The sequence below is a fragment of the Hemicordylus capensis genome, chromosome 2 (assembly GCF_027244095.1).
Source record: "Hemicordylus capensis ecotype Gifberg chromosome 2, rHemCap1.1.pri, whole genome shotgun sequence".
Taxonomy (NCBI): domain Eukaryota; kingdom Metazoa; phylum Chordata; class Lepidosauria; order Squamata; family Cordylidae; genus Hemicordylus; species Hemicordylus capensis.
Window position 1 is genome coordinate 54,715,882 of NC_069658.1, and position 18,652 is coordinate 54,734,533.

General features: G+C 42.3%; 1 protein-coding gene across 4 annotated transcripts in view; it reads right to left on the reverse strand.

Moving 5' to 3' along the window:
* The window catches only part of EDIL3 (EGF like repeats and discoidin domains 3), a 412,931-nt gene that overhangs the window by 22,079 nt on the left and 372,200 nt on the right, over positions 1–18,652 (reverse strand). For all 4 annotated transcript variants that reach the window (XM_053295163.1, XM_053295162.1, XM_053295161.1 and 1 more), the window contains one exon: positions 1,579–1,734. In XM_053295163.1, the coding sequence (XP_053151138.1) occupies positions 1,579–1,734 (156 nt within the window). The remainder of the gene's footprint in view (positions 1–1,578; positions 1,735–18,652) is intronic.

Genomic DNA, 18,652 nt, shown 5'->3' on the forward strand with positions numbered 1-18,652 from the left:
TAAGTATGAGGTGGTGGTGTCGTGGGGTTGTGAGGAGGAGGAAGAAGAGTTGCTTCCTCCTGCAAAGATAGTTTCACCCCAGGATAAGGAAATAACTAGGAAAGTTAACAGTCTTGAGGCAGGTCTACAAAATAATCCCCAGTGTTTTCCCCTTGATTTTTTAGTTATATCAAAAATAATAATATGTATTATTACAGAGCTATTAAATGATCTGCTTTTGGTTCATATTGATATATGAAATGCAAATTTAAGTATTCAGTTGAAAGTCTATGACAAATCTGCCCTGCTTGAGACAAATATACAGAGTTTTCTATAGCTACTATGCTCTAGAGTTTATACCACCTTTCTGAAATGTTGGGTGCAGTGGTTTAGTTTTAGATTTCCATTATGAAAATTGTAGGTGCTGTGATAATATTTTTGCCAGAAAGTATTTGTATTTTGCTTCTCAGTGTTCTTTAAACAGCCCAAGATGAATGCAATGGGTAGCTGATATCCAAACTAATCTGTCAATGCTTTTAAAAAACAAAATACACCACAACCATAGGTGTAAATAGTTAAGATGTTTATGAAGACACTTCCAATAATAGTTCCCCCACTGATATAAACAACACAGTCCATGTACTATGAATCTATAATGTCATCAGCTTCTATATTCCTAAATCTCTTTTGGAATTTCTGTGAAATCTTTAATGCTGATCTCTCCCAGCTTTGAAAATAACATTTGCTGGGGAACTGTTTAAAGGATTAACAGGCTATGCAGAAACTAAATAACTGGTCCTCAAGGCAGCTATTTTATTACAATGGTCCTCATTGTAATAAAAGAGCATATGCCTTTTCCTGTGCCTTAAGATAAATAGGATTAGGACTAAAGCACAAGGTGCCAGTTAGCTCTGTTATGCAAAAACGACAGCACAAGAAACAAAGTCAGGATGCAGAGACATATTACAATTGCCTTTTCAAGGACAGTTGTTTTTCTTTAAATAATACAGACATGTAATAAAATTAATCCTTTGAAACTGATGGTTGTTGAAGGTACCTACATATTCAGAAATATTTACTTAATCGGTTGAATTGATTAAGGTGCTCCAGCAATGACTTGCAAGTTGGCCAAGGTCCACTCAGTGCCTGAAGTGATATGAGTCATCACTGCTCTTTACCTCTGCTCTTTCCTCGCAACCCTACATCCAATGGTGTGTTCTGCTCTCTTCCCCACAGAGAATCACACTCCATTCTCTCTCCCTCCCACCCAGTGGTACTCTAGTCTCTCTACCATGCGGAAAAGTGAATCCCAACAATTAAACAAATGACTACATACACATAACAATGTATTTCCTTCCTTTCATAGCTTTAAATTTGATGTTATATATTTGTGTCTAATACTACAGTATTAGTAAATGTCGATGTACTATAATATGGTTTCTTTCTGTTCACCTTGACTTTTAGCCATGGAACCTTAGGCATGAACATTCCATAAAGCAGACGGCATACATTAACCTGCAGGCTACCAGCTCTGAGATTACCAGAGACGTAGCTTCCTATAAAAATGCATTCCAAATATCAACTGCCTCATTACCTTACCTTATCCTTTTTTTGCTTTCCATCCTGATATATGGTCCAGTGCGCCCCATCATTGCTGTAGGCAAGTTTATAGGAGCCCACAAATTGTACATGACCAAAATCTTTAGCTCCTTGAGTAATAATGCCAGTCACTTTTGTAGGCACAAGGAGGTCAATCTATAAACAGAAAAACAAAAACACAACATGGCAAAGTTAAAGTATACTAAGCTCTCAGATTCATGGTCTGTGCACATACACTTGCATATGTATATAAGCAGGTAACAGAAAATTGGATATACACATCAAAGGGAATAAAAACTGCAATCCATAGTTGCATGACAACTTTTAATCTATTTTGAGATGTGCCAGGATTGATTATCAATGTGGGTACAGTATATGAATTGTTGAAAGGTGAGGTAGGGGAAGGGATGGGATAGCAAAAGGACAGTGAGCCATGTTACCTCTTCACATAGTGCTTTTGATAGAACGGATTACTATTAAGAATCTAGTTAGTTTTCCTACATAGTCTCACATTTGGCCACTGGATTGGGTATACATTTCACAAATGTGAGATAAACAGTTTGAATTAAATTTACAGGTGCAAATCTAGAATTAGGCTTAGGGCCAAACATGTACAATGCAAATAGTTCAGGGGGTGGTTTTAGGTAAATAGGGAGTAGGGAAAGACTGATTGAACTTCCTTTTATCCCATTCCTGTTCCAGATGGATTTGCCCCTCCAAATGACTATTTTTGAGGGGAAAAGAGGCACTTCCAATCAGAAGCAGAAGCATTCTATAGCACACATTTGCATACATGTGTAGTTTGGCCCTTAGACTACAGAAAGAGATTCAGGATGCCCTCCTTGCAAGAGATGAGATCCTGCATCACTTGAGGAATTGTAACTAAACCACAGCGCAAGATTGTTGGACAGACTACGATTCTTTTGAGTGAAGACTAGCGTGCTGTAATACTGGTTTAACAGGAGAACTATATTATGGGCCTGGCCATTCTTCTGGCCATTCACACGCACAGACCTCACTTTGGAGGGAAACTCTGAATAACATCAATAGAGCAGAACAGCTAAGACAAGACACAGAAGCTTACGAAAAAGTAAAGCATGGAACAGCACAATCTATTGGTCAGTGGTGTCACTTCTACAGTCATTGCAGTATTTTAAGACACACTGAGGTCTAGTTTGCATACATCACGCAATGAGGAGAGAGAGTCCTGAAGTGCTACAATGGAATGCAATACAGTACTTTTAGACTGCAGTGCAGAGGGGAAAGGGAATAATAGTTTTCAGTGCTCCCTTTTGTTTTCTGCATGAATGCTAGTGATGCAAATAGCAAATAGAAAGGGGAAAGGATGCTGGAACCTTTCTCCTTGGTGTGCTACATCTCAAGGAAATTTGTTGTTGTTGTTGTTGTTTTTTAAAGAGAGAGCATTAAAAAGTGTTATTTTTTACCTGCAATAGCAAATGGTACAGGCCATTCTACCATCACATTCTGCTGCATGTGTAGCCCCAACCTGATTGAGAACCCCCATGGTACCTTGTGTCCTTGCAACTCTGGCATGTTAGAAACCTGGGGGTTGCATCCACAGTGGCACTTATGCAATGGTGCTTACACAAGTCATCTTCCCTATCCCTTCCACTCCAGCTTCCTGAGCCCTCTACCCCTCCCCCAAAAAAACTTTCTAGAGCAGGGATTCTCAACGTTGAGTCTCCAGATGTTATTGGACTTCAACTCCCATAATCCCCAACCCAAAGCCACTGGGGCGGGGGATTATGGGAGTTGAAGTCCAATAACATCTGGAGACCCAACGTTGAGAATCCCTGTTCTAGAGGGCTGGGAAACTTTAGTGTCAGCATTGGCTGTGGCGTGAGGGTATCAGAGGAAGGGAAGAATCCCTGGAAACCAGGTAGAGGTACCTTCTGTGAGGCCCACTGTGGATACAATCGTATATCCATTACATCAGGAAAGATGGTTTGCTTCTTGGCATTCACTGGCTTTGATGGAATGTGGATTTTTAAAAATAAAATCCTTATGGCTCTCATCAATAAATTGGCATTTTTATTAGGCCACTAAAATGACTTATTTCCTCAAGCTTATTACTTGGTAAATAAAAGCAAAGATCGTTAACTAAAGCTGCTTAGTAATTTTTAATTTTATAATTATATTTGCTGTGTTTGTTTTAAAATTGTATATTGAGTTTGCTTTATTATCATTTTGATATTTTTGCTATTGGCAAGAATAAATAATCTGTCTTTGATGGACTGACAACTATCTCTAGACCAGATTCTTTCCCAAGCAATGGCTGACATGATGCGCAACATTTTATCGGGGCTGTTGTGGATGGATGAGTGGGTTGTGCAAGTTAGGGACATGCCCAGAACCGGTTTAGAGGCCCTTTATAGGCCTCCAAACTGGTTCAATTGGCGGGCAGTTCTGCTGGTTCAACTGTGGAGGGGTGCATCTTTAAGGGCGGGGGAGGGTGCACTTACCCCTCCCACCGCATTTCCCCTGCTGGCGCTCTGTTGTGTTAAAGCCCCTCGGGGCGGCAGTGTACCTCCCTGCTGCCCCATTGCTGCGTCTCCCGGAAGTAGCAGATGCACCTGCACATGCCGGGCATGGGCTCACGCTGTGTGCGTGCATGCTTGCAATGTGCACGTGCTCATGCCCGGCATGCGCAGGCGCATCTGTTACTTCTGGGAGATGAGATGACAAGGCGGCAGGCAGGAGCGCTGGTGGGGGAAATGCAGTGGGAGGGGTAGGTGCACCCTTCCCCGCACTTAAAGATGCACCCTACTGCTGTCGAATCACCCCCGCCTGGTTCTGTGCACAACCCTAGTGCAAGCAGCACAACAGAGTTACTCACATAGTGGTGAACAGGAGTAGCTGGTGCAGTACTGCCTTCACAACTTCTTGCTCTCAACTATCTCGGGGCTGCCTTATGCATTTGTAGCAGCTCCCGACATGGTTTGCAGCATCAGTGAGATGCTGTGCATCATGTTGGCCAATACCAACAAGAGAGGAAAGATGAGATCACCTTTTTGAAATGGATTTATTTATTTATTTATTTATTTATTTATTTATTTATTTATTTATTTATTTATTTATTTATTTATTTGGAGAATAACTGATCACCCAACACCATAAGGTAGCAAACTAACTCTAGAGCATTGAGTTATTTTCTCTCCCCACCCCCCACTCAGTGGAATTGTGGTATCCTTTAGGAAACACCTGGGATAAGCTCCCAGAAACATTGGATGTGTTCTTTTAAAGGCTAAAACTAATTCTACTAAGATGTTCTTATTAACTCTGGATGTGAGTGATGATAAAGTTTTATTATGATTCTACCTTTTAAATCCTTTGAATATTAAGATTTCCTCCTGTTTGGAATTTAAATAAGCAATCTGAATGTCATGGCTACATAATGATTAGTTGTTGTTAAATATATCAAAAAACCTCTTTTCATATAATGTGCTAAAGTTTCCTTTTCATGAACAAATTACATTACTATGAATTAAAACAATTACTTTCAAAACTTGGAGAGGTGTCAGGGTTAAAGCTTGGATATTAAAAGCCTGCATGTGACCAGTCAATTTATGTCTACCAATGAGGGGAAAGGTGTACCTTCAGCAGAAAATGCTGCTGACAACCTAGTCTAAATCTTATTTCATTTTGTTCCAGTATATTCCAGAATTACTTGAATTAGTTGGTATCTCATCCCGAGAAGCTCACTGTGGCATAGTTGGTTCTCTGACATTTTAATCTCACAACATACTCCGTAAGGTATGTTAGGCAGAGAGATTATAAGGGTATGCACATGACCGGGCAGCGGTAAGGCAGGGTGGAACCTACCTCCCCCACCCCCAGACGACAGTCCCTGTTGTCTTCAGTGTGCGACCACACACCCACAAATCTGTGCTGCTCCCAGCTGTGCAGATCAGTGGAGGCTAGGAAAACGAGTCCTGGCAGGTATGGCCTCAACTCCCCCTCGGGTTCAATAGGAAATCATGAGATAGACTCTGAGGCTATTCTCACAACCAGCAAAAATTGGGCTAGGAGAGCCTAGACAAGCCCGGTGGTTTACAAGCAGCTAACCCGCTTGCAAAGCCCTCCCCTTAGCCCAGGTTAGCATGTTTGTGCCCCTAGGTGCTTTACATAGGGTATAATGGGCCAGTTTCAGTTCCCATTATACACTATGAGAAAAATAATTTTAAAAATTCAAAAAATCATTAAAAATTGCAGGAGTGTCCGATTGCTTTGGGGTTTGGGTGGTAGTTGGCACCCATGGGTGCCTACCACCTAACCCAGTTTTGTGAGACTTGAACCAGTTCAAACAGAATCAGGCTCTGTTTGGTTCTAACTCAGACTGGCATTGCCAGTTCAATGCCCTGTTTGGTTCGAGTTCTAACCTTCAAACCAAACCAGTTTGAATTCAAACTGATTCAAATTCAAACCTTTTTTGCACATCCCTAGATCCTGGCAGTGCACACGGGCAACAAAACACAGGTTGGGCTGCCCTAGTCTAGGTTTGGCTGCTCGTGCCCATAGCCTTAGTGACTGGCCCAAGATCACGCAATGAGTTTCAAGCCCAAGTTTGTTCCACTAACCACTATGGCACATTGACTCCATGATAATATATAGAAGACTTCCTAGAAAATTCAGATTTGAAAAGGAGATAGGTATTGTATTATGTTAATTCAGGATCCAGCTAGGGCTGTGTTGACCCTCAAGGACATATTTCTGGCTGCAAAAGGGGCTTTTGGAGGGAGTGGAGTGAAAATAACTTCCCCATCTCCCTCTCCATGCGCTTGGCTGCAGAAGATGCTTTTGCTATGTCTACACTCCTCCATCTGTGAGGGCAAAGACCTTATTCTGCCCTTGTATCACTGCAGAATATGTGGGCCATCATTTGGCCCTGTTTAGTTTCCCAATCCTTCACTCATAATACCCAAACCCAACCATTATTGAAAATATACAATAGCAATAGCAATAGCAATAGCACTTACATTTATATACCGCTCTATAGCCGAAGCTCTCTAAGCGGTTTACAATGATTTTAGCATATTGCCCCCAACATTCTGGGTACTCATTTTACCGACCTCGGAAGGATGGAAGGCTGAGTCAACCTTGAGCCCCTGGTCAGGATCGAACTTGTAACCTTCTGGTTACAGGGCGGCAGTTTTACCACTTTCCCAAGGATTGGGAAACTTTCTTCTTATACAAGAAAGAACATGCAATATATGTCTGTGTATTTATCAACAAGCACAAGGACATGTATTTCAGCAGGATTCATAATTAACACAGTTACTGAACTGTTCAGGTGTTCACAAATAACTGCCTGTAAGGAAGGTTAAATCTGCCTGAGAGACATTTATACATTGGTTAGGCTGAAAGATCCTGTTCCTATACATACAGCAGTATGAGACTTCTCGTCAACAATAGCTTCTACAAAGACAGCCTTATTCAGCCAAACTTTTAAAGAATGGCTTCTTCCATCTGTCAGCCATAATTATTATGCATTGTGTAACATACTTCAGCAGCTATATTGCTGCTGCTCTAAAGCAAGAGTAACAAAAATAACATTAGCAGAAAACAATATTCAGAAAGCATTGGCAAAAATGGAAGAATTTGTTTTTGTTTCTTGTAATAAACATAATGGCCAGTGGAACGGAACAAAATTGGTTGGGAAAAATACACCATGCACAGCAGTCCTGTCCATGTTTACCTGGAAGTAAGTCCAACTATGTTTACTCATGGCTTAGTAAATGAGGTTGTGCACACGACCTTGCTGGGGAGCGAGGATGGACTGCAGGGAAGGCAAGAGCTCACCTGCCTTCCCTGGCAGATGAATGGCTGCAGCCCTCCCTTCTGCTGGGCCGTGCACTCCCATGAGTGGCAGTGCACCGAAGGGAAATGCTGGGAGCAGGAGGAGCTTCCCCTTCTCCATCCCAGGGTGCCCCAGGGCACAGTCACCGGCCACTCCTTCCATTGGCTCGCTGCTGGAAATTGCAGTGGGCTAGGGTAAACTATTTAAACAGGCAGCAATCAGCCAGCTGATTGCCAGCCAAGGTTAAGCAAACCACAGGCTAGCTTGTGAACTGCCTAACTGATTTGAACCAAATTTGCTACAGCCCAATGGCTTAATTTGTGATGATGTCATCCATCTCAATTCAAGATGTTGGGCACATAAACACTTGAGGCACAAGTGGGCTAACTTGTGGATTGCCTAACCGATTTAAACCAAATTTGGTACACCCGTAGTGAGTGACACACAGTGACACCTCAATGGTGTGGTTTGTGGTGATGTCATCCACCCCAATTCAAGATGACAAACATGAACATTTGAGGTACAATTGGACTAACTTGTGAACCGCCTAACTGGTTTGAACCAAATTTGCTACAGCTGTAGGGACATGTAGGGATGGCCCAAGGGCATAGTTTGTAATGATGTCATCCACCCCCAATTCAAGATGGTGGATGGTGATGCACAAGTGGGCTAACGTGAGCTGCCTAACTGATTTGGACCAAATTTCATCCAGTTGTAGGGATAGTGAAAGGAAAGTAGGCAGATTTGTTCTTACTGTAACACCTTGCTTTAAATGGGAGAACATTCAATCATTTGACACTTCCCCACCGCCCGCCTGAAATAGAACATTCCTGATATGTTTATCTACTCATCCATTGTTTGTGAGAATTGGGCCTTAGTTGGTTCATTGATCTCCTGTAGTATAGAAGATTGTCTTTTTTTACATGAACCATTGGTATAAAATCAGCTGCAATATGATCTATGGGAAATTGGAAAGGTAAGAAAGAAAAGAAGAATAAAAGCAAGTCTGCAACAACCCAAAGTGATTAAGGGGCAAGCTACGCTTCAGGGAGTCTGAATACTAAAACAAGTAAAATCCCCTAGGGACAAAAATTATATATATCATAGCTATAAAATGATAGGGAGTGTGGGAATGAAAGCAACTAAGCCATAACACTCATAATTTAGTGTACATCTATTTTCACTCTATTGTAAACAACTACATAAGATTATGATTCATCTTCACATTCAGTGCTAGTTACCTGGACTATATCCAATATTTAATGAAGTGCCTGCCCTAAGCTATTAGTATCTTTCCTGATACCTAATACGTACAAAGAGTTCATCTTCAGGCAGCTCTAGGGAACCATAAATTATAGCCACGCAACACAGTTTTAAAGATTAAAATATCAACTACTTTTGTATTAAAGTTCTGAAAATACTTTTAACAAAAACACCAAATAAAAGAAAATGCAAGAGCAAAGGAACCACACAGTCCTGAAAGCTTTTGCCATAGCCACTTGTTCTCCTCAAGCCTCAGAAGAGGGGGAGGGGTTTAACTCATCCTTTCCTGCACATCTCCCTCAGAAACAGATCATGCAGGCTAACTGCAGTCAAGATAGGACTTCCAGTCAGGAGGCTACAAGCAGGGGCTAGTGAGGGGGATCCTGCAACTTCCAGGGGCCAAGCAGCCCCCCAACTGGCCGCCCAGGGCTACATGTTTGATTGTCTGCAGGGATCCACCATAAGGCGCTTTACACTACTTGTGTTAAGTGCCTCTTTAGCATTTAAACACATGATGAGTTATTTTCTACTGGTGGCAGGGAGAAGAAAATCCTGTCTGTCTCAAATGTCTGTTCCTCCCACAATTCCTGTAATAATCCTTTTCACAGACCACTTATGCCCTCTTTCCAAAACAAAGGCAAAAACAAAACAAAAACCCCTTTCAAATTATCCTGAAGATCAACAGAAATGAGTTGTCCAGGCACCTAACATCCAGGTATCAAACCTACATAGGTGCTGCTATTTCTCAGATAATGGACAGTTGTAGTTCTCTCCTTATTTTCTTTCTCCACTTTGGGGTTGGGGTGCCTCACTGGGATATTTTGTTTCTGACTTGCCTCCTTTCTGAGGCCTCTTAGGTCTTTGTCCACAAGGTCTTTACCCTTTCTTATATGGAACAGCTTTACCCTCTACTTAAGCCCTGCTTCTCTCTTCCTAGGAGAAGTCTTTCCTGAACTGTACATCTTTTTTTCCTCCAAGCCTCCAGCTCACTTTCTCTCCCCTCTTAACTGTCAACCAACTGTCCTCCAACTTCCCCTCTCTCATTAATTGCCTTCTCCCCTGCATTCCAAGCAGGATTTCTCCATCCCTTCTGCAGGGGTCCCACTGCTGCGGATGCCATTTAACACATTTCTATAAATGTGCACATACACATTTCTATAAACATTTTATAGAAATTTTTAAAGAAACTTAATATATATATATTTAAAAACATATTTACAACTGTAAAGTTGTGCCCTTGAGTCGGAGTAATGAAAGGAGAGAGGGCACGGCCTCAACTCCTGCCTGTGGCTTCCAGCAGCATCTGGTGGGCCACTGTGAGAAACAGGATGCTGGACTAGATGGGCCTTGGGCCTGATCCAGCAGGGCTGTTCTTATGTTCTTATGGTGTTGACTCCTGGCGACCACAGAGCCCTGTGGTTGTCTTTGGTAGAATACAGGATTACCATTGCCTCCTCCCGTGCAGTGTGAGATTATACCTTTCAGCACCTTCCTATATAGCTGCTGCCCGATATAGGTGTTTCCTATAGTCTGGGAAACATACCAGCAGGGATTCGAACCAGGAACCTCTTGCTCACTAGGCAAGTCATTTCCCTGCTGTGCCATTAGGTGGCTTTTCACACCTAAATAACACCTTAAGAAATACAAAACAAGGCCCACGTGATGTCGTGGGGAGGGGAGTTACTAATCTTGACTGAACAAGCAGAGCTGGTGGGGGCTGGGATTTGATACTTTCTCCCGGCCACCCAGGGATAGGGGTTTGATCACCTAAGCCTTCTCTCCTCACCAAACTCTGTCTTGTTTTTGTTTCTTCCATGGCTTGTGTTTAAGATAACTTTTTTCCTTACTTCCCCAGGGAACCTTTTCTGAGACTGTGGCTATTGCTGTTGCATCAGAAAAGTCAACTCCCAGGAAGACCTATGCCCTTCCCAGACTCCAAGGGAGGTAAAGAGCATTTTAAAATTCAAGCCATGGATAATGCTGCCTGCTTCCAGGCTGCTGAGAGTGAACATAAAGGAAAGTAGCACATCTCCTGCCCCTGCTTGGTCCTGTAACAACTTTTACAGGTAGGGTTGGGAGGGGCTGAAGCTAAGCTTTGGCATGATGAAGGGTTCAGCCCGATTTGTTCTCTTTGGTCCTACTTTAGGTGGCACCCCAATTTTATACTGAAGTGGGCTGAAACCAAGTAGACCTCTGAAGCTTCACACAGCCCTGTGCATTGTGGATTCAGCACCAGCCACAGCTCTCAAATTAGGTTGCCAGATCAAATCTCCGCTGGTATGTTTCCCAGACTATGGGAACCACCTATATTGGGCAGCAGCGATATAGGAAGATGCTGAAAGGCATTATCTCACACTGCGCAGGAGACGGCAATGGTAAACCCCTCCTGTATTCTACCAAAGACTACCACAGGACTCTGTGGTCGCCAGGAGTCGACACTGACTCGATGACACACTTTACCTTTAAAAATAGCTCATTGCAATAGTCAAACTGCTGAGTTTGCTTTGAAAACCAATGGAAACTTCAAACAAGCATACACAAAATGAAGAAATTCTTCCCAAAGGACAATATATACCCATTACCTGGTCTGAAAATGCATTTAGCTTGTTGATTGACGCAGTGACACTCTAACAAATCATATTCATTTAAACCTCTCCAAAGGTCATTTACAAATCATTCACTTGCTACTTCCCCAAACCTCTGAGAAGTTAAGTTTACTTAAATACTGAAGCTGACACACAACAATCTATAACCAGAGCATTTTGCAAAGAATACATAGTGAGTTTATTTATGTCCTCTCTTTATTATAATGTGATGCATTCTATTTATGAGTTGCAAACACATCAGTAAGTGCTATCAAAGGACAATTAAAGCAAGGAATGCTGGGTAAAAATGTTGGTTCTCTTGAAAGCTGCTACTTACATTTCACTAACATCATAAACTCAGATAATATTTTTGTATAAATTGTGTTCATTTTATACACTTTAAATACATTCATAGCAGCAGATGCCCTAGTTCCATGTTATGAATCCAGGGCTATGGAGCTTGAATCAGCTGAGGTATTGTCACTGGATCAGAATAAAAACATCTTCTTCACCTTTCCTAGTTCAGGTATGTCATATCATATCACATCAGCCCAAGGGGAGCTCTGGGAGGTATTCTGACACATTTCTACCCATAATCTGCTGCCTAACCAGTGCTTTGTCCTTGTGAGGTATATAAAACTGTGCAACCACAGTGGTGCAAAGCTATGTCCACTGGAAAGGGTGGATGTAGCACTACCCTGCTCAGAATGTGAGCCAATGTTTTTCATTCAAAAATGCCATGAAGTGGTTTTCATAGAAAAATACATGGGGGTGGGGAGAACCATATCAATTTATGTTGGTCCCAGTTTCCTTTGGGAGAGCTGGGACACTGAGAATATCATGACAGCCAAATGTCTGTGTGGGTGACTTTTTCTACACAGTTTCTCATAATAAAATGACCCCGTGATAGGCTCCCAGTGCTGTGAAACTGCATATTACCAAGGGCCAAAAACAAAAAACCCTGCTAAAAAATGGACATGTGAGCCAGTCCTTACTTGGAAATACATTGCACTGAAATCAATGGGTTTTATTTTTAAGCAAATGTGTTTAGGATCGAGATGCCAGACTTCTGGCTGCTCTGTACTCCATAAATTCTGAATGAACCTTATGTTGCTGGCACATTGAGGATTGCTTTGCTAATTGCAGTGATAAACAGTCATTAGTAACGAATGACTAATAGTCGTGGCATGTGGTTTCTGGGCAAATATGGCTCACACTTTATAGACAGGCAACAACAATAGCCTTTTACAAGGAAATAAGATTCCAATACCAATGGCAGAAAAGAGACAATAACTTTCCTTTTTATGGGACTGTAGTTAAACCTCTGATTGTGCTATTATGTTACTATAATATAATTATATTGTTAGAGCGATGAATCCAATTGGAAGGCACTGCTATCAGTGGCATAAAATCATTAGAAGACAGAGAGGAGAAGAAAGAGAAAGTATGTTCTATAATCATCAAACTATACTATAAAAAGTTGAGTATCCTACTCTTATAGTATTCTGAATATGATATTTTCAAACCAACTACTCATTCACCATCAAATTAACATTATGAACCACCTGCAGATGCACAGACAAATGGACACCATCCAATACTATAGAGTGGACATGCTTTGGCAAGAACAATGATCTGGAACATGAATTAAAGTATTTGGCAACACCAGCTGATTGTAAGAAGTAAAAACGATTATGATCACTATTATTTGGCAGCACTTTGGACAACACAAAATGCTCATTCTGGAATTGAGGAAAATATGCTATTGGGCAGGAAAAATGAATCCCAGTAAACACAGAGTGTTGTGGGCAACCTGACTACCACATTAAACCCAGAGTTATCAATCCAAAATTATGTGAAATCCAGGCCTGGGTCCGATTCCACTTTATTAAGAAATCAATTAATGCCTGAACTCAGATGAACTGACTCAGATGAACTGACATGAAACCCAGATGTCATGACTTGTCTTTGGGACAGATGGTTATTACTTTGTGACGGTAGGGGCCATCCAGCATTGTTTCTCAATGTTTGTGAAACATGTAATCAAGGGACACAATGGCCAGGCTAGTTTTCCTGTCTCACACATATCCAAATGCTATCACTGTGGAATGCCTTTATAGATGCATGTTAAGAAGATTTACACACACTAGCAATTTGGATATGTTCTTGTCCAGCTCATTCATGTTGGACCAGAACTCATAGCCCAGCAGGCTGGGCTGAGATCTGTATCTTTGTCAGCACCACGGGACTCCTTGCAACAGGAATTCTATGGAGTAAAATGATTAAACTCCTAAAATTGACTGGTACTTGCTGTCAGGTAATGTCTCTGGGGGAAGCCAGGAGCTGAGCTTGCATTTCCTCTTACAGAAAGTTTACACTAGTCACTGGCCATTGCTTTGCTATCTGGTGAATTGCCTTGAAAAGACAGGGATAATCCTGTCTTCCTCTGAGGAGATATTTGCAATGTAGAATTAGAAGCATTGTTTATAACCTCTTGTTGTTTTTAGAATTACATCCTAGGTAGATGTACACAAAAGAAAATGATTTAATTGCTGTCTCAGATATATAGCCTTGATTCTTCTTTCCTAACACCTTTGACTTTTAACATTCTTGAAGACCAGGCACCAGAAAGTCTGGGGACAAGAGAAGATGCCCATTTGCAATCTCAGAGATGCAGATTTGCTTTGGGAATGTCAATAGAACAATATTCTTCCCGACAACAGTTAATAAGAGCTGGAACTCAGGTCCTGTTTACTCTGGGCTGACCTAATATCCTGAACTGATCAATAATTAGAGGGTAACAGCAATTGATACCTTTTGTGATCCAGGAAGGATGATGATATTTTAAATAGACTCTATGGAGATCAGATGATGGAACAACTATAAGAAGGGAGCTCAACGGACAGAGAGGCAGCAAGCTTTGCCTAACCAGCAGAACTTTGCTCATGTGTGCATCCCAAATCAGACTAATAAAATTAACCAATTTAAACAAGTTAAAAATCCAAGCTAAAACCACAATCAGAATTAGCTTTTAAAATTTTGAATTATTTTTTAAAAAGCTAAAACCTAAGAATTATAAAAACTAAAGACTAAAGAACCTACCAGATACCCCTGCTAACTTGGCAAAGAGGTACCTTTTAATGTGGTGATTCTCTTTATTTAGCAGGGGGAGAGTAACTGGCCCTATCCACCCCCAACACAGTACATCCAGTGACTGTTGCTGGTGTCTATCTTGTTTGTTTGTTTTAGATTGTGAGTCCTTTGGGGACAGGGATCCATCTTATGTATTTATTATTTCTCTGTGTAAACTGCCCTGAGCCATTTTTGGAAGGGCGGTATAGAAGTCAAATGAATGAATGAATGAATACAAGCAACAGGTGAGAGATTTTAAAGCTTCTTTAAAAAGATGTGTTTTAGTTGTTATTTAAAAATACTGAGAGAGGGAGCATGGTGAAGCTCTTCAAGGAGGGCGTTCCAAAGCCGAGGGGCACAACCGAAAAGGACCTGTCTCTAGTCCCTATCAACTGGATCTCTGTTATGATTGGGCCATAAGCAGGGCCTGAGATGATGAGTGGAGGGCTCTGGCAGGTTCATATGGGTGAATGCAGTCCAACAGGTACCCCTGGCCCCAAGCCATGCAGGGCTTTAAAGGTCAAGACCAGCACCTTGAATCTCGCCCGGAAGTGAACTGATAGCCAATGAAGCTGCTGCAAGATGGGTGTGACTTGCACCCATGCAGCAGCATTCTGAACCAGCCTTCAAGGGCAGCCCCACATAGAGCACATTGCAGTAGTCCAATCTGGATGTTACCAAAGCATGAGTGTCTGAGGTCAGGTCCGAGTTCTCCAAGCAGGGTCACAGCTTGCGCACCAGCTGTAGCTGGTAAAAGGCACTTCCGCACGCTGCCACCACCTGTGCCTCCAAGGACAGTGTTGGAGCCAGAAGCACCCACAAGCTGTGGACTTTGCCTTTCAGGGGGAGTGTCCCCCCGTCCAAGACCAGATTTACCTCACTACTCTGATAATCAGTTTTACCAACCCAGAGCACTTCTGTCTTATCTGGATGAAGTTTCAGCTTCTTTGCCCCCATCCAGTCCAGAACAGCCTACAAACCATGGTTCAGAGCATCCACTGCCTCCCTGGTGTCTGCTGACTTAAAAGATAGGTAGAGCTGGGTGTGATCAGCATACTGATGGTACCGTAGGCCACACCTATGAATGACCTATCCCAGAGGTTTCATGTAGATGTTAAATAGCACAGGGGACAGAATGGATCCCTGTGGTACCACATAGGCCAAAGGCCAGAGGGTGGAGCAGGCATCCCCAGAACCACTTTCTGAGTATGACCCTCAAGGTAGGAGCAGAGCATCTGTATGACTGTGCCCCCAAATTCCAACCCAGAGAGTCCCAGAAGGATACCATGGTTGATAGTACAGAAAGTGGCTGAGAGATCCAGGAGAATCAACAGAGTCACACTCCCTCTGTCTATCTCCTTGTGTAGGTCATGCACCAGGGTGACCAAAGCAGTTTCCATCCCATATCCAGGTTGGAAGCCCAACTGGAAAATATCTAAGAAATCAGATTCATCCAGGGCAGCCTGGAGCTGAGACACCACCATGCTCTCCAAAACATTGCCCAAGAAGGGGAGGTTAGAAACCGGTCAAAAGTCATCCAGGTCTTCTGGGTCTAGTTGGGGCTTTTCTAGGAGGGACCTGATGACTGCCTCTTTCAGCTGAGGAGGTACCACTCGCTGCCATAGAGAGACATTCACCACCCCTGCCACCCATGGACCCAATCCCTCCCTAGAAGCCTTCACCAACCATGAAGGGCAAGGGTTGAGCATGCACGTGGTAGGCCTTAGCCTTCCAAGCAGCCTGTCCACCTGCTCAGGCAACACAGTCTGAAAACCATCTGATAAAACAAGAACAGATGGTGCATTAGCAACATCTCGTTCCGGCACCACCAAAATCTTAGCATCCAAGTCAGAACGTATGTGAGCAATTTTATCAGCAAAATGTAATGCAAATTGTTCATAGCCAAGGGTTCTGTTTGATGGCCTAGGAGGCCCCGAACCACTCAAAAAAGCACCACTGGACGACACTGAGCAGACGCGAAGGTGGTGGAAAAGCAGGATTGCTTCACCATCATCACCATAGAGTAGACCCTAATATGGGCTTTAGCCTGTGTTCGGTCACATTCATTCTGAGTTTCCCACCACCAACGCTCAAGTTGTTTACCAGCCTGCTTCATTGTCTGCTACGCCTGTATACCAGGAAGTCACTTGGGCTCAGTGGTTTGGGAGAGGACACCTAGGTGCAACCATTTCAATCACCTGACCCATCTCCTCATACCAGAGGGAGACCAGGCCATTGACAGGATCATCCACTCTCTCAGCAGGAAACTCCCCCAGAGCCATCAGGAATCCATTAGGATCCATAACCCTCTGAGGGTGGATCGTCCTAACTGGTCCCCCACCACTGCAGAGGTGTTTTCGGCCCACCCTCAGTCCAATCTTCACCAGATAGTGATCCATCCATGATAATGGTATTGAAGCCTCCTGGACTATTCATGGAGCACCACTGTCCACCATTGACCCAAAGACCAAGTATGGCCTGCCACGTGTGGGACCAGAAATTAGTTGAGACAAGCCCATGGTCATCATGGAGGACATTAAGTCCCGAGCTGCACCAGATAAGGCGGCCTCAGCATGGACATTAAAGTCCCCCAGGACTAACAGCCACGGGGTCCCTAATGCCACATCCGGGACCAGCTCAGGCAGGGAGACTGTTAGACAGCAGGGTGAGCGGTATACCAACAGAATCCCAACCTCGTCTCAGGTATACCATTCAAGTTCCAGCTGATGATGACATACACTTTTCTTGCAACAGAATCCCATCTCCATTTTTGCTACTATGCTTCCGTTCACAGCATGAACAAATATGGCCATGGAGCTGCTCTTTGCCAGTGTGTGATACGGAATTCTGTTGGCAGTTGCTGTAGCATCATGCTAGCACATATAGCTTGCTGAAGAATATAGTGAGAATAAATTAGATTAGCCTTTGTTTTCTTAATTCCAAGAATGAGAACAGTTACCTACTTCCTCAATCCAAACCAAATACATGATTAGGTTTCTTCAGTCCCCAGTTCATGTTATTTACATAATATGAAAGCCTTCAAGTACTTATTGTTTATCTTGGATACTAACCATCCTGTTAAAATCATTTAAATTAGTTTAATGGGGTTAGTTAATGGCAGCGTGTGAGCTGTAAAATCCCAGCAAATAGCTACTACCAAGATTTTCAGGCTATGTGCACTAAATCCTAAGCTATAAAATAATTAATATACAAATAACAGGAATGCAAGACAGCCATTTATATCCTTTACACATGCTGATTAGCATAATACACTGCTAGGCTCAAAACAACAAATTTTTACAAGCAATGTTTGGGCAATGCTTTATTAGCCTGTCTTATTATGTTTCCCTTCCTTCGTCTGTTGCACAATATGGAGCCAGCCACATAAAAAGACATAACATCAAATTACCCAACAAATACCTCAAGGTTGAATTCCATTTTTTTAAAAAAAATCACATTGCTTTCATGGCCAAAGAGTAATGTTTAGGGATATTTCTGAAAATTGGAATATAGATTGAATTTGAATAATTAATTTAAATGCTTTTGGTAATGTCCTGCAGCATTTAAATTTTAATTTGCTTATATACTTTAATGCAGGGAAAAGAATATAGTTTCCAAATAAAGAGGTAGTTTTGAAGAAAATCATATGGAAGGATTCGTAGACTGCAGAAACTGCTTTTTCTCTCCACTACCTCCATTCACACAATTGCCAGCAGGGAAAACCAATGCTTGGGTTTTAGAAGCGCAAGGGGTGATCCATCACAGAGCAATATGTCTATGCCCCTTCCTCCCTACTAAAACCATTAGCACTTCCTGTAAAGGAGACCTCAGAGTGGGAAATATGGCAGAGGGGGCTGCAGGTGAAGGGGGAGTTGGTGAAAAGTATGGATCCTCCTCCTTGCATGAATGGAAGTGACTTTCTACTCATGCCAGACACCTTTGGATGAGCCATTGCTCACAATTCAGTAGTCTGATCAGATCCCATCAAAATTAACAGAATCCACACATCATGCCCAATATTCATTTTTCTGGGCCTGGTACAAACTTGTAACAAGGGCCCTCTTCTTCCTTTTGAAAAACCTTTTCTATATGGAAGAACTGTGATTATTTGGTGTTATTTGTTTATAGTTTGATTTCTATACCACTTTTCATAAAACTTATCCCAAGGTGATATACAACACTAAAATCCATACGTCATATTAAAACAACATTAGCTTCTTTAGGTTCCCTTTGTGTAAACTTTCATTTCTGGATGCCTGATTTGTATTTACAATAT